Source organism: Larus michahellis, chromosome 2 (assembly GCF_964199755.1).
Source record: "Larus michahellis chromosome 2, bLarMic1.1, whole genome shotgun sequence".
Lineage (NCBI taxonomy): Eukaryota > Metazoa > Chordata > Aves > Charadriiformes > Laridae > Larus > Larus michahellis.
In genome coordinates, this window is record NC_133897.1 from 110,513,306 (window position 1) to 110,530,185 (window position 16,880).

Consider the following 16,880-nt stretch of genomic DNA (forward strand, 5'->3'; position numbering starts at 1 on the left):
TGATCTCATGTGAAAAACCAGTCATTGATTTAGTTTTGTTCTTCTAGTGGTAAAACTGGGGAAAAAAACATTCTGGAAAGGTGATTTTGCCATCAGACTAGCAGAATGGACCATCATCTTCTACCCAGCCCTACTTACTAAAATAATACATGAAGGGAAATTGTTAAATGTGATACTGTGACTTACATAGTATGCAACAACATCTAATCTTGACAGGACATTGAAATTAGTCTGCAGGAAAAAAAAAATTCTCATCTAGCCTGCAAATAGATTGAAGGAAACACAAAAACATGGAATGATGAAAGTCAAAATACCAGTCTAGAAGGAAAGATGTCTACTGAGTTTCTGAAAGACCTAGAAAACTCACAAGTGTCATTATTTCATCCCCTTAACTCCAAACACAAATTTACTTCTTGAGACTCAGGCTGCTTTCCTTAGTGGTAAAACAGAGCATTAATCCTTTTGATTTTCAGCTCTTATTTTGGAAACAGTCTGGACATGGTCCAGCTGATGCCCTAATAGCTGCACATATTTGCATCCTTCTGTCCATCTGCTGAGAGCTCAGACTTGCTTGGACTTCTCCAGATATGTATGTTGGTTTTTTGTTTATCCACACTCTAGCTTGACCCAGTAGTTCTTGGAATCTCTATGGATGGAATGCTTTTCTTGTCCTTTATTGTTTGGCATCATGGTGGTCAAATTTTAGGCTTTTTGGGTCAAATTCTGAATTCTCTAGCTCTCTCCAGGAGTGTTTTATTAGAAATATTTGCATCTTTCCTTTTCTATCCTTTTCTTCCCTGTTCCCAGAAAAGAAACATAAAATCACTTTTCTACTAGTTTTTGTCTTGATTATATTTGGGTTTGCTGCTGTCTTGTATCACAGACTACCTTGTTGTGCATGTCATCCTCCTCTGTCAATTACAAATAAGCTTTACTTACCTTTTTGTCCCTTTCAGCTGCATCTACTAGTTAGCAGACCTAGTCTCCTGCACATTTCTCAGACCTGGGGGTTACTGGATCTCCGTCTAACATAACTAAGTCAGCTAACATTGGTACCTACAAGGCCTTCTTTCTAGAACCCATGTGGTGCATTGATGTGACTTAAACCAATGTATGCCCCATATACACGCATATAGCATCCTTAGCAAAGAGCAAAGGGAATCAAGACCTACACATATGATTGTTATACCTTAATCTAAACTAATCTTTTCATTGATTGCTTTGGTATGTTCTTTTCAGCTTTACATCAGGCTCTGGAGTGAGAAAAACAGCATATTGCTTCATTGTGTTCTCATGCTCTCCGGGACTCTTTTTCTTCTCTTAAACTTTTTCAATCTCTTTTTTCCTGTACTACAATCATTAAGACTAGAATATTTACATTTTCTGTCAGTATTAAGATAAATCTGAATTGAATAAATATGTCAGTACAAGTGGGAATTACTCCTCAGCGTAAGGTACCTCCATTATTTCCTGTACATGTATGCACACATTTATGCATGCATTCCATCACTGCTATCACTCCAATTCCTGCTGGTGTCCTCCATAAGATGTCCTTTGACATGGCTTCATTCAGTTTATCAGTGAAATGAAATAAATTGAAACAGCTTTTTAAACAACTGTTATTTCCTTTGCTCTCCAATTTTTTCAACATGGATTGATACACACTTAGGAGTTCACTTGATTCAGCAGAAAGAATAAAACAGAAAAGCAATAAGGTTTTAAGATCCTCAGAATAGTAGTAGACGAGCTTGCAAAGAAAGAAACAAACATGAATTGTGCAATTTGAATCATACAATGAGACAGGAAATAGCAGTTTCACTTGGCTTATTTCCTGTTTAGTGGAAGGTATAATAGAGCGCTTTTGTTGACGGCTGTTTATTGTCAGGAAAAAATTGAAAAAATAGAGGGAATGAATAAAAAAGCAGTAAAGATGAATATAGGACTGCAGTGCTGACTAATGTGGAAAACTTTTTAAAACTGTGAAATATGTATTGCTTAGCTAAGCAACAGTTAAGTGGTAAAGGGTAAAAGATGGGTGAGGACAACAGTCTACATATGCATGAAGATTATGACTATCCAGGAGCAAGTGGAATTATTTACCAGTTTTTAATATAAACACTGTGTAGCATTATAGTCCTGCAAGGTAAAAAAAAAACCGAACCAAACCAAAACATAAAAATATGCCAAGTACTTTCCCAAATGCCAACTCTGCCCATATAATGTGTGTAAATTGTCTAAGAAAGACAAGTTAAATATTTTGCTAATTTATGGCATTGCATTTATACCATGATTATGGAAACTTAAGAAATGACCATCTGCTTTTCCCAACTGTGTCTGAAAACTTTTCATTGTTACAGAATAACAAGCTAAACTTTGCCTAATACTGCACCTGCCTGCCTTGTAAGGAAAATGAATTGCTTGATTGCCTAGTCAGCAGGGTTACAATTTGGTACCTCAGTATGAAATGTTTAAGCAGCTTATCTTCCTTACACATGTATCTAAGTACCAGATTTTCCATATTTTTGGAAGCATTTCAAATGGAAAATAACTTTGTGGGCTCAATTCTTCTCACAAGCACTACACAGCAACAAAATTGCGTGTCTCTATAGTCCTCAAGGTAATTTCTCATGATTTACAGAAACAAGAAAACTAAACAGGACGGTATGACTATGGTAGCATTTTGTGGAATTCATGAGGCAAAATCTCCTTATATTACCTGAAAAATGACATTAAATGTATTTCTTGCTACTCAGAGAGGGCCAAAGAATCTACTGTGGTATAGGTAGAACGTTACGTCAGACCTCCCTTAGCTGTTCTTAACATATACCCTGTTCACCGATATGAAACCCCATAAAGCAGGCCTTCAGTGCTCTAAGAGTGTTATGTGACTATTTGAAAGGAAGGCAACATTTTTTAACTGCCGAATATGTCGCTTTCTGTTGCCGATCAGTCCTCAGTACTCCTCTTTTACTAACCTACAGAATAAAATATCAGTTAAAAATCCAATTTTAAAACAACCAAGTAGTTGTATTCTGAAATTAATATTCTCAAATCGTCTACAGAGTTGTTAAGACTGATCACAAGATTCTGGATTAAATCTTCAGTTACTCTACGAACAGCATAACATAATAAACAACACATATTAAAAAACTTTTGCCTTCTCAAATGTTTAGAACTACCTTCTCCCAGTGGAGCATTCTGAAAAAGAGAGCCTAAGACTGAGCCAGTAAGGCATATTTTGCATTTTCTGGTACATGAATACTTTCGCATGAACTACTATATGCAAAAGAGCTATATTTGTCTTGGTATTCCTATTTATCTGAAAGATAAAATAATGTTTATTCTTCGCTATATTGTTTATGGTTTATAGAGTACCACTACTGTACTTTTACACCCACATAAATAACAATATTCCTTTTGCAATAGAACAGGGCTGTAGCACTAGCAAATGCTTGAATATGGAAGGAACTGTTAATGGCAGTAATCTTTTAGCTAAGTCAAAAACGTCTGCAAGAACTCACCCTAAATATATTGTATAATTTAAGTGAGCATATTTATTGATTTTGGTGACCAGCACCTTTTCATGATGTGTTCCTCTGTTGTCAATAGAGCTTCTTCATTGGCTAAATTTACACTTAGTCTGGGAAGGTTAAGGTGGTTCCTGTTTATAGATTGGGGTCAAGTGACTTATAGCCAGGTATCAACAACATATTTTTAATAACATGTAAACAAAAAATTCTCTATTTTTAACTGGCTGATCCTCCTTCTTACAGCCTTGAAGCTATGAGAGATAAAGCATTATGACTTTCTCAAACTTATGGTCACGGTGTAGGCTGGTATTCATACCATGGACAGTTGGAACAGAATTAGGGTTCTCCTAAGAGCACAAATTCCACTGTTTTTTTTAAGAGCTACTTGTCTCTAATTTAGGTGACAGTAAGGGTCTCTTCCAGTGCAAAAGTGACAGAGAAGATGCTGGTAGCATAAGGTAGATAACAGTTATTCTGAAGGAAGTGAGCAACCTAGTGTATTAGCTTCTTTCTTCTCTTAGCACTTCCACCATTAGCACTTATCTAATGGTGGAAAAGCATAATGCTAAGAGAAAAGAGTTATACTGCAGAGATTTTTACAGCACTTATCACCAGTATATTTATGGAAAAGCCAAGTTATTGGACGTGAAGGAACCATTCCTTGATTTTTTCAGGATCTCTAAGTATGTTGTCCCGGGTACTCCCCTTAGCTGGAGGAGCACCAAAAACCTGACATGTGTATACGGGTACTATTTTATCAAGTGATTACTCAAAAAAAAACACCAAAAAACCACAAACAAACAAAAAAAACCCACCCAAAACCAACCAACTGAAAAAAAAACCACAAAGAACTTGGGAAGTGCAGTGCAATATTAAAAAAAAAAAAAAAACACAAATCAAAACAAAAACAAACAAACAAACCAACCAACACCAAAAAAACCCCAACACAACAACAGCATAGTGCAAAGAAGAAATTCAGCAGAACTGTAACAAGGCAGCAACAGTCCTGGCAGCACTTTTAGACTGTGACACATGGAAAATACTAAATACATGGAATGAATGCCCAATAGGTCTATAGACAGACACTTATGTCTAACAGTACAGGTATAAGAAAAAAGGCAACATGGAAAAGGTAGTGTGATAGCAGGCTGCAAGATGTAAAACTTGAAAGCATATGCAGTTTGATCTTTTAAAAGCAATTGAAAAATATCCTTTATCTTCACTGGTCTGAAAGAAGAAGTAGCCTTGTACTAACATAGATATCAAATAGTTCTGCACTTATGAATTTCAAATAACTTGTCATCCATAAAGGATGGAAAATAAAGGCAGGAAAGAACTCCCCGTTATCTGTTCATAATGTTTTAATTTGTTGCATGATTCCCATCGTTAGAACAAATAATATTCTACCTTCATAGCAAAGAACAATTCTGAGCTATTGTTCTCAACGTATTTTTGGGATGTTGACTAATGTCTCCATATTTCTCTGGATTCTATTGTTGCTTTTTTAACCCACTATTGCCTCTTGTCTTACAAAACCACTGCCACAGGGCAGGGGTTGCATTTGCTTGCACTGTACCTAGCACAGTGGGAATTTGGTACATGATTGGACTTCCTTAGCCCTAGAATAATGTAAATACTGTTCTTGGTAGCCCTAGTTTTATAACACTGGATTTCCAATGTCATTAATACACAACTGTGAGACTAGAGGATGGAGCTAAAACTGGATATTGAGTGACAGACAATAGCTTGAACTAGAGGACTAACAACAAGCTCAGCAGATGAAAAGGAGAAGAAATGTCAGAATATGGCTAAAAAAAGTCAGCTGAAGCAGCATGAACTTAATTGTCATCAAAACCGTAAATCTCATGCTCTCATAAAAAGAAGGCATTTTCTGATAACCATCCAAGCATACAGAAGACTTGCATCTAGATATCGTTGCAAAATTAACTTTTACTCTTGCTTTTCTCTTTTGACAGAGACCCATAAAATACAGTTTTAAATAACGCCCAAAAGAAATTCAGAGCCGAGCAGTGCAGGTAGACGCTATTAGTCCACTGAAATACAGAACTGGTATTAGAGGATTATATAAATAGCATAGCTGTGCCATTGAATGAAAAGCTGCGATGAGGGCTACTTAATTTATGGATGTTGTCATCACCTTCACTAACCTTCCTCTTCTGTAATGCCACATGTTAAGGATCAGTGTTCTATATTACACTAAAAGATCAAAAAGCTGCATGTTCTGGTTCAGTATCCAACCATAAGTCTCTCAACTCCATTATCACTTCTAATAATGAAATTACATACAAATTGTCTTTTAGTGCTTGAGCATGTGAAATTGTCATCACTTTAAATCCCCAGCATAAAACTCATTTCTGTATCCATTCAGCTATGTGAGAAGACGACTTCCTATAAAGAGGGAAAGACGAAATTACACTATAGCTGTGCAGGCTAATGAAGTCAACCAGGAAAAAGCAGTAGATTTTAGGTTATCCCTTTGGATAATTCTTCCTGTGTGCCTTAATCTCACCATTCTCCCCAGAGACACTTTAGCCCTGCATGCTAAGTAGGAAACATTCAGATTGTCAGTCAGCTCTCAATTATTCAGGGTAATCCAAATAAAGTAAAGCATGGAATAATGCAAAGCCCACAGTGACTACCCAGTGCAGAAAAGTGTGTGCTACTAGTGACTGCATAGTACTAGCTGAGATGGTAAATTCATACTACTGTTGTACAGTCAAAGCATCCCTTCACCAAGACTATTCAGTCCACAAAGCAGGTACGCAGGACTTGACTATTTTGTCTGTTCATTTGTAGCACTTGTGGTAGAAAAACATTGACAGGAATGGCATGTCCCATTCTACTTAAAAGGTCAACTGTTATCAATTCTCAAAGCACAGAACAACAAAGAGTTCCTGAGATGGATAAATTACAGAAATATAGCAGATTTGCTTTTTCACTTTCATAAATGGCCTTTTGGGAGTATATAAAACAACAGTGCTTCAAAGATCATGCTAAAAGTAAAAACATAAATAGAAAAGGAGCAAAAAAATATAACAAAGGGGAAGTTTCTCTCTGAGTTATTATGCCAATTTTGTTTTCCACAGTGTCCACAAAGACAGGTAAGGAATAGCTGGTTTGGGTTGGATTTGGTTTGGGATTTTTTTGCCCCAAAAGAACTTGGGGCAGGGCGGGGGGGGCGGGAAGGGGGGAAAAAAAAAATCTGTGCAGAGCTGTTAACTACTTTCAGCAGGGAGCTTACTTGCAGAGCAGACATGAACATTTATCTTGTGCAGGATGCCTGGATGGGCAAGGCCCCAGGCTGCGGCTGGGCAGAGAGAACAGGTCCCAGTAAGCCACCTCCCTTGGCAACGGGAGGGACAGAGCCCTCCAGGGAATCACGCCCAACCCACGTCCTGCTCCATTATCTGCAAGTGAGGCAGCCTAATCTCTTTTACCTAGATTTAGCTTCATAATTTCACCCCATCTCCTCTCAATTTCCTAGAGTTTCACTACAACTGCTGTAGTGCAGTTTCGAGAGATATGAAAAGCTATTCAGGCTAATTTCTATTCAGATATTCTCAGCTCTTTCATCACAGATGAAGTTCCCTCAGTTTCTCAGCAACTGATATTCCCACATATCAGTCTGAGTTTGACTGACTGGCCAGTGCTTCCACAGGATTTACCACCTTAAAGTATTTTAGCAAAGACACTTATTATCCAAGTCAGTCAAAAGGTCATCAGACGCATCTGGAAGTGTGAGGCAATGATCTAGAAAAAGATCCCTACTTCTGACTGCGTCTGTATGGCTTGATATCGGGTCACAACACAGATAAGCATCATATGTAAATAATTCTGTCACCCTATTGACACATTCACCAACACCTTTGAAAAAAACAAAAAACAAACACAAAAGAACAGTGTCCTTCCCTGTCCAGCCTCCTCCCCTCCAAAATGACGAGGCTGGAAGAAACAATACACACTATGCTGACAATAACACACACTTTTGCTGCTTGAAAAGCCCTTTTCCCATCCCGCCTTGGCACAAAACTGTAAATCCTCTTAAATTCACCAATTTTCTAGAAAATGTTTAAGTTCACTGCATTTTTTTGGTGCTTCACTCATTGTGTATTACTCCAGAAAATAATAAGGCAAATATTAGTCTCTATGCACTTTGGTCCATGTTTGAGAATTGAATCCAACAAGCCTTTTTATCTTAAAATAGTTAGAAGAAAAATAAAGAGACAGGTAAAATGGAATTAGAAGACAGTGACCGTAAGCGAATAAACTACATGCTCTTAGTCCACTCATTTAACCTTTTTTTCTTGATTTTACGATCTAAAATATGCAGGTTAGATTTATGCTTTCCTTCCCCATACTCTATAAACAACAGCTACACGCAGGGCACCTTATGAGTTCCAAGTGTTATTTTTGAGAAGTACCAGTGAGCCTCTCAAAGTTAAATATCTCTTTCTTGGGTTTGTGCTCAATAAATCCTACGTCTTTTTCTCTTTTATTTTCAGTCTTTCATATCTTAGTGTGGTTTCAGGGAAAAAAGAAAAAAAAAAAAAAAGAATTGAACTCACAAAGACCTTCCAACTGTCCCCGTCTTCAACTATACATAAATTTAAATACATTGGAAAAGGAGCTCTGGTTTGGATCACAGACTTGTTTCACTTCTTCAGGTTTATTTGTGGCTTCTTTTGAAGTTTGTTTTTTTTGTTTGGTTGGGTTTTTTTAATAAGAAAAATTAAAGGATTACTGGCTGAGATTTTGTGTCATTATCGTGCTTTTGAGGAGACTGCAGCAGAACACATAACATGAAATTAAAAACAAACAAACAAACAAACAAAAAAAAGCCAACCAACAGCAACCAAAAAAAACCCAACAAACCACCATAACCAAAAACAAACCCTGGATGTCTGATAGTTATGTAACAAACCCAAAAAAGATATCAACAAAATTTTAAAGTTCTACTTTAACTGCACCCCTTTTTGCCAATGCATAGACTTTAATTGCAAGATTATATACAGCTTTTCAAATATTCAATACAATAGCAGACACTTTTTCCTAATTTTAGGTGTTTATGCATTTAATCATTCAAAACTGCTCTGTACTATTATTTTTATGCCCAAATAGATTCCGTTAAAGTCACTTATATGGAAAATACAGAGCAAGGCATTTCACAAAACATGTTACCAAGCAATAATAAACATTTTCCAGAAAACAGAAGCCACCTATGCTTCTAGCTAAATTAGCATCACACTTAACTGCCTCATCTCCTACATGGCACTTCTGGAAGATAACAGTGCCTTTTCCGAACAGGTAAATGGGCAAAATAGTTAAATGCTTCAGCCCTTTAAGTGAACATAACATATGCTGTGCTGACAGACAGAAAGAAATTGTATATGGTTCAGTCCACAATCTGATTACATGTTAAGCACTTCCCAAGAGGCACTCAAAATTACTCAGGATTGAATCCAAGATGATTAAAATTCATATGACAGAGAGGAAAGACCTACATTACAAAAAAAAAAAAAAAAGAAAGAAAGAAAAAGAAAAAACCCTCAGTCACCTCTGACTCCTATTAGTGTAAAACTAATGGAACTCCTCCAGAGGTTTCTCCGGAATGATGCAAGAAACAAGCCCCTACTGCCTTAAGAAAATAAATGCATTTAAAAAAAAAACAACAAAACCCAAACAACAAACAAACAAAAAACATTCTGCCAATAATTAGATGTCAAGGATGCAAGAAGGAAGGCTGCAATATACCTCAGGTATGGATCTGAAGTCTTGTTAAACAAACATGAAAACACTGAAAAATTACTTTAACTGAAAGACTCATCTTACTGATGTGAATAAGAATTCTGTTGCATTATTTAAAAGAAATAGGATTTTACCCTGCACAATCATGTAATTAAAGTGTCAGCATGCACACACATCCAGGAGGACAGAGTTAATGCTGAACATGGAATTAACATTGGTATTTCGTGACTATTGAATGATTTGTGGTGTAACCCTAACATTCTCTGAATGCTGCCTTCTAAACAGAATTACATTGGGCTTTGTAGAACTGAATGCTGGTGGGGAGAAAATATTCCCTATTGCATCTCCATTTGTCTGAGTGTTTCTGAAGCATTTGTATCTCACAGCCCTTAAAATCTAGAGGAAGGTTCCTCATTCCTGGATGTGCAGTTATATTGGCACCCTGCAAAGCATCCTGAACGTAAGGCAGTGCTGGACTGACCTCCCCAGGAGCAGAGCACTCTGCAGAACATGAGGCAGAGTCTGGTTGCTGCTTCCACTTCACTTGATGAGAGAAGTGAGTTATGCCAGCTCTTTGCTTGCTGTAGCTTCCTCACCAAAGAGAAAGGGAAAAAAAAAAAAAAAAAAGGTGAGGAAAGAGGAAAAAAAACCCCAACCTTCCTATCCAAATCTCAGTCTTCCCAGTTTCTACCTACCTGCAAAGGATTTGAAAAAAGAACAGCAACATTTTCAAGAGAAGAGGGGGAGGAAGATGACTGCTGCTCACTTCAGAGTGGTGCTACACATAATATGTTAACATACAGAAAGAAAAATCACTTCTTCACCTCTTTGCTCCCCTGCGTGGGAATGCAGCTTCGGTCATGATTGCACCTCAGGAACCACACAGTAAAAAGCCTCTCTAGTGAGAAGGTTAGGAACTGGGCATGTCTTATCTTATAAGATGCTCAGCAAGGGCTCAGTTTCCAGGAAGATGGGATTCCTTTTGCAAGTGCAAATTTTTATCTGCTTTTCCTACAAAATGAATTCCTGGTGCAAATGTGAGTTCTTGAGCCAACAATTCATACTGCTGCTGATGCAAAAGCAGGCTGGGCACAGACTGTTTCAGGGAAAAAGGTTTGCTTTTCAGAAGATATCTGTTTATGAATACTAGGAGTCCTGTAAAGGACAGGGAAGAGCAGACTGTGAAGCTAAAAATAACCACGTACATGTAAATATCATGTACTGTAGTGCTACCACAGCATCTTTGGCCATAATATAGCAATTGAATGAATATGAGAATTGCTATAGATCAAAAGCAGTCTTTAGTCAAGAATTTAAAGACACTTCTTTTCCAGGAGAGTAATTCTAATTTGTAAGCCACACTTCCCTTTTTATCGCTGGGCAAGAATGCCAAATATGCCCTTTTCCAGAGGCACAAGAGAAGCTCCAACCTGAGAACAAATTTGCCTAAAAGACAAAACTTACAAAGCCAAGCAGCAGCTGCATGGCATCAGAAAGGAAACTTATCAAAAACCTTCAGGACCATTTTAATAAGAGATGATGATATTTCTGATGCTAGCACATCTTTCTTAAGGGTTCATTTGTGCAAAGAACCAACCCCAGTTGAGAAAAGCACCTAAACAAAACCATAGCTGTAATCATGAGAGCAGTTCCCTATTTAACTTGATTATTCAGTTGGCATGATTAAATTCTAAGTGCTTAACTGTGTTAGCACAAACATCAAGGTTTTTGTCTCAGTAGGAAGAATTAAGTAAGCTGAAATTCATTGCTCTTGTATATTTGAAGCGGTGGATTTCAGATTACTTCATCTCCTTTTCTGTAAGCATGCCATTTTGCTAAAAGCTGTCACTCCCTTGTATTCTACATATTTGCTATATTTTAATGAGAAACACTATTTATTGATTCTGACATTACATAGAAAAATGGGTTTTTCTTTCAATAAGATGATTATACATAAATATTACGTAGAAACACGAGAAGTTTTTTTGTTCGGGGTTTGGTGTTGTGGTTTTTTTTCCTTCATAATTGCTGAAGGAAGCACATTACCCACCAGCACAAGGCAGTGAATGAGCTAAGGCCTGGATTCACAGCTGTGCTCAGTGTGCTCCACGTGCAGCGATGGGCGCGGGAAACAAGCCGTTTGGGATGCCTTCATGTAAGGGCTTGCTCTGTGCTGGCCTGGCGCCCACCAGAAGGAAGGTAAAGCCACGGGGCTGTGCTATGCACGGAGGGCAGCGAGGCCCCCAAGGTGCCAATCTGCCAGCCAGGCAACGTCAAAGCAGAGCAGTAATGCAGACATGCCCTCCTTTTTACTTGTCACACCCCCAAACGCCTGATTCTTTCTCACTTGCCTTCTCTAGTGCTGATCTTTAGGGAGCAAATAACGTGACACGGAACCTCCGTGTTGGGGGTTTTATAAGACCTGTTAGCTCTTATAAAAGAATATTCATCATTATGTTTCACAATTCCTATGTAAAGAAAATACATCTAATATTAGTAAAAAACTATTTTCTTTGTGTCAATGGTGGTAAAACACTTTCATTGTTGTATTCCTTTAAAGAAGCATAGCTAATATGTAGCTGTCTTAATGAAAATTACAAGAACCAGGAATGTAATGTGTTGCCGTTTTGAAATGTTAAACCTTTTTTCTTTTTCAAACTACGAAATTTTGTCCCATCCTGGCTTAAGCCAACCATGCTGACAGAATTACAGTTTTCAGGTTGCATGATATAAACATGTCAAAAAGCAAACATCTGCACCCTCCAAAGTTTGTTTAAATCCCCTACCTTTCCTACATAGAGTGGGTCTGTACCCATGTATTCTTCCAGCACAAAGAATTGATTCCACACCCAGCTGCGTTTTGTTCTCGTCTTCCCTGATTGAAAGTAGGGCTTTGACCTGGACCTCGAGAGTTCTGCTTGATTCATCCCAGAAAGACACAGGAAAAGAGCTAGTATCTGTAGAAAATGGCAGAACTCCACTTTGCCCAACTTCATCTTTTTTCTTTTTTTTTTTTTTCCGTGAAAGAAAAAACCTTGACGATAGCGGGCACAATTCCAGTTGTCTCAGTAGCTCTAGCCTCCGGCAAGGTGTCAGCTGGGAGTCCAGAGATAATAATTTGTGGAGTAGTCAATTGGAAGAAGTCACCAGTGTTGAATAGCCTTCACCAAAGTAATGGCGTAATAGGTACCTATCTGGGAAAAAGACAAGAACTGTTGTCAGAACTTTTTTTTTTTATTTTTTAAAGAATGCAAATTATTTGCAGCTTTCATATAATGCATCAGATATGTTTATTTATGATTTTTCTCGTCATCAACACAGTTGAGTTTACATAATAAGTCTCAGAGTTTAGAGCACATTCCTTGGATGGCTTTACTGCTGATGATACATCTGTATTTATAGCTGTACATTTTTCTCATGACTGTTCTCTTAATACACCGGTTTCCCCAGCACAAATTTTCTCTTTAAAATAATCAAAGCACATGTAGTTATTTACAGTTATTTGGTTCAATTTTTCCTCCTCTGCCTGCTACAGTCTGCCTGTGCCTGTGATATAACTACAAACCAGCTACAGGCAGGAAGCGATATTAATGGCAAGGACATATGCTAGCTTAACTCTCTTCCATATAACTGAAAAGTAACGTAAAGGAGTATAAGATCAATTGGAACAATTTGATTGATTCTTAGTCACAGTATACCAGATGTTACGATTTGTTCTGATCTGAATCTGACCCGCTAAAAAGCCTTCAGATTCTCCCCACTCATTTTTATTACATTCCTAAAGCAAATGTCACGCACAGTAAAAAGTATGTTAGACTAGTTTATATACTTATGCACAAATATTTTCCTAAAGATCAGAGGATAGTTTGATTTTGTGTTTTCAATGAAACCTTGATGTAATGACAAATGAATTTTCAACACTAACACATACAATTTTTATCTTTTTGTGCATCCTGTCCGTTTTTATTTCAAAATCTCGATGGTTCAATAACTGGCTGAGCTCACTAAAAAAAAATAAATATTTAAAAAAAAAAAAAAAAACAAACAACCTTCAATACATAAACAAGTCTTTTTTTATGCCTTTTACAATTGTGAGCCTTCTCCAGACAAGTAAAAATGCACATTTAGTATAATGTTTTTAAAAGTATACGTTCTGTCAGTCAGAACCAAACATAGCTTTGCCTTGCAGGAGAATCACCTGCATTAACCCCAGGTAAGCAATGCTCTCTCTGAAATGGGCATCCTCCTTGTCTGGTTGAGCAATGAGGCAGATAAGAAGTATTTAAGAAGTGCCAAACACAAGGTGAAAATGAGGATGAAATTAAAACAGATAACAAGGCATTTATTTAAAGTGAACCACTGCCATGGAAGCTATGGAAGAAAGAAGATTTCATCCTTTCTACATTTAATTAATCTAAAAAGGCTAGACATTAAATTGCATACACATTAAATGCTCTAGATAGATTATCACTGTCTCCCTACCCACTATTATTAAAACTGAGTGAAATGCGATCTCTCATATCTGTTTTCAGTATGTCAGGCTCTTTCAGATGAAGAACGCCTATGCATCGTGCTGCCAAAGGTACCTAGAGGGCAGAAACATGAAACAAATAAAAAGCTCTTCTGATTACAGAGTGTACTTAAAGCCTTTTTATAGTAATCCCTTCTGTGGTACTGCCCTGCACCAGCAAGGCTTTGCTTAGAGACTGGTGGGATAAACCACAAACCCACTGAGTGTGTTTGCTAAGCAGCAGCAATTTGAAAGCTTCCATAAGTGAAAATCCAGTGTCTCCCTACAGGCAAAACAAAGAGAATAGGCAATGTCTTACCTAAAGACCCTGATTTCCAAAACGTGATGTTACAGCTATAAAAGACATCTCTCCAACATGGACCAAGATTCTTTTCACGTTGGGAGTAGCACGCAGGTGTCATCCTCGCTAGCAGAGCATAGTTTAAAATTGTTAATCCCAACTAGTCATAGCTCAGTTTTGATCTGGCCCTTTGGGTAAATCATGACCGCATGACATAGTAATTACTGAGAGGGCTGCCATGAGTGTCAAGGAGAGCAGCTGTGCTTCCTCGGTGATATGTTCACTTCCTACCGCTCAGTTCAACTAAGATAAACGTTGTTTGTAGTAGAGGCTGTTTATGCACCCTTTACTTTCCCTCTCTGTGGCTAAGTTACCTCAGGTTAAAGACATCCGATATTGACAAACTGTCAGTTTATTTCAAAGAGGCAACAGATTCTTATTTAACAGAGATAAAAATATGAAATGGATTTTCTTAAGAAATGTCAGTAAAACATTTACAATATGTTAGAGTCTTTCCACTAAGCAGTTTGAAATGTCTTGTTCTTGCTCTGAACAGACATTTCAAACCTAGAATTGCTCTAACCTTTATCTCAAACAGTGTTCTCTTATATCCTTTCTTTTACACCTGCAGGAAAAGTATGAAAGCCACCATATGGAGTGCCATGGTCCCCAGCCACACACCACAGCACAGAACTGAAAAACGCACCCGAAATACCAACTGAAAAACAGCCCATATGCTAGACAGCACAATCTGATGAAAAGCAGAATACTCACACCCCTTGGAAAAAAATTGTTGTCATTTACTCATTCTCAAATGCTTTCACCACAGTCTCCAGAATTCCAATTATTTTTATTCAGCTGTGCGGCAGCACTTTCTGCTCTGAAACGCTCTTCCCTCCCTTCCTCCCCTTCTTCGGGATAAGTCTTCCTATTCCTCTTAGAGCCCTTTTTTTTAGGTTTTTATTTATAGTTCTTTCAGCACATTGCCTTTCGAGTGTGATACTTCCCAAAGCAGAAGTGAAAGTGTCTGGTATTTAAAAATCTTTTCTGTTTTAGGTATAACTATTTATTAAATTGCATTTCACTACCTTTCTTACTGATATAAATACACATATTTATATGGACTTTTTTATGGTTATGTGTTGAAAAAAAAAAAGATATTATATTTCCATCCAAGCACAACTAGCACTTTAATATCACCTGTTCTGTGAAGTCCAGAAGTATGAAGTCCACAAGTCCACAGAGGCAACATCACAGCATTCATAAAACTGTAAACTAAAAGGTACTGCTGTGGGGTTTTTTTCCTCATCAAGGCTTAACTTCAGTGTTCAGAGTTGCACTTGCAGCAATGCATATGACTAAGACAGCAATAGAGGGAATGCAGTGCTGATTCCAGTGTCTTCTCTGTCATCTGCGTTTACAGGCTCAAGTGTGAAGTGAAGGTAAATCTGACCTGCAACGGTTTTGTATTTTTTGTTTAAAGATGCTCTTTTATAAAATAATATCACTTTCTGCACCAGCAGGACTCAGAATACACAGAATTGAGAAATATTTGCACTTGTAATTGATGTCATTAATTATCTTAGGACATAAGTGCACCTTTACATCTTGTTTCTGGATCTCCAAAATACTACTCCCCTCCCCTAATAGGGGCAAACGCAATTCTGTCTCCCCACTCACACTTTGCCTACATAAAAACTAATTTGGTCTTTAAAAAATAAAATTAATTTGTCTGCTGGTATATTTAAAGCAGTAGGCTCTACCTTTCACATCTAAGCTTGTACTCCCTATTTACTTTGCATATAGACCTGACAATCACAAATATGAAAAATATAAAGTATAATAACTGATGTGTAATTCCAAGACCAGGTTATGTGATCTGGACTGTGCATGTAATATGCCTTACCAGAGCAGAAACACAGTAACGTGCTGTCTGTGTGAACAGCGATAAGAATCAACTGCAAACACCAAAAAAAAATGCCAACAAAACAACATAAAAAATATCCACTAAATATCTACTCTCTCATGTTTGTGTTCTTAAATAGCTGGTTGATACCAGACTGAAGAATATACATCTGAAAAAATAATAGCCTCCTTATTCAGTATATACCATAAAACTTAACATTTTCTCCCATCTGCTGTATAGAAATTAAACTATATTTAAGCCACAGTCAAGTAGCAGAAGAGTTCTCGTGAACACTGCTAATCTGAAAAATGTTGCTACTCTACTTTGCCAAAACAATCTGCTAGTGTCAAAAAGACACTATTATGCACTGTCTCCAAGGGGCAATCTTGATTTGTTGAAAACATTCAGATCATGAATAAGATCCTCAGCTTTAAGGAATAGCTCCCTTCACTGCAAGCAATTAAGGGTAATTTACACCCACTGAAAATCTCTCTGAATATTTTGCTTCACTCCATAATTTCTAAAAACAACTCATCAAGACTAGTCCTTGCTGTTTGTGTGTAGCAGCGAGCAGCAGTAGGTATGGACAGAACGTATCTTCAGTCTCCTAGATATCCTCCTGGAAGCTCTACCCTTGAGATTTCCCTAGCCTTGTAGGACCGTTCGCTGAGGGCTTTTGAGATTGTCTTCCTACCATTAACCTTTGCAGCCAAAGTGCAAATTCCTACATACTTCCACTCACACTTTGCTACTATTGTCATAGTGACAGCCTAATCTATGAACTACATCATTTCCCTATCAACCATTTCAACCCAAGAGGGAATTTTGTCCTACACTGTATATTGTCCTAAAGTCTTTCCAATGCGC

At 37.5% G+C, this 16,880-nt stretch overlaps 1 protein-coding gene across 2 annotated transcripts in view; it reads right to left on the reverse strand.

The window, feature by feature from the left end:
• The window catches only part of LOC141739399 (cadherin-7), an 83,871-nt gene that overhangs the window by 62,056 nt on the left and 4,935 nt on the right, over positions 1-16,880 (reverse strand). The window contains exon 2 of one of the 2 annotated variants that reach the window (XM_074576562.1): positions 12,083-12,490. In XM_074576562.1, coding sequence (XP_074432663.1) covers positions 12,083-12,292 — 210 coding nt within the window. In that variant the 5' untranslated portion in view covers positions 12,293-12,490. The remainder of the gene's footprint in view (positions 1-12,082; positions 12,491-16,880) is intronic. The other variant, XM_074576563.1, reaches the window with a different exon arrangement.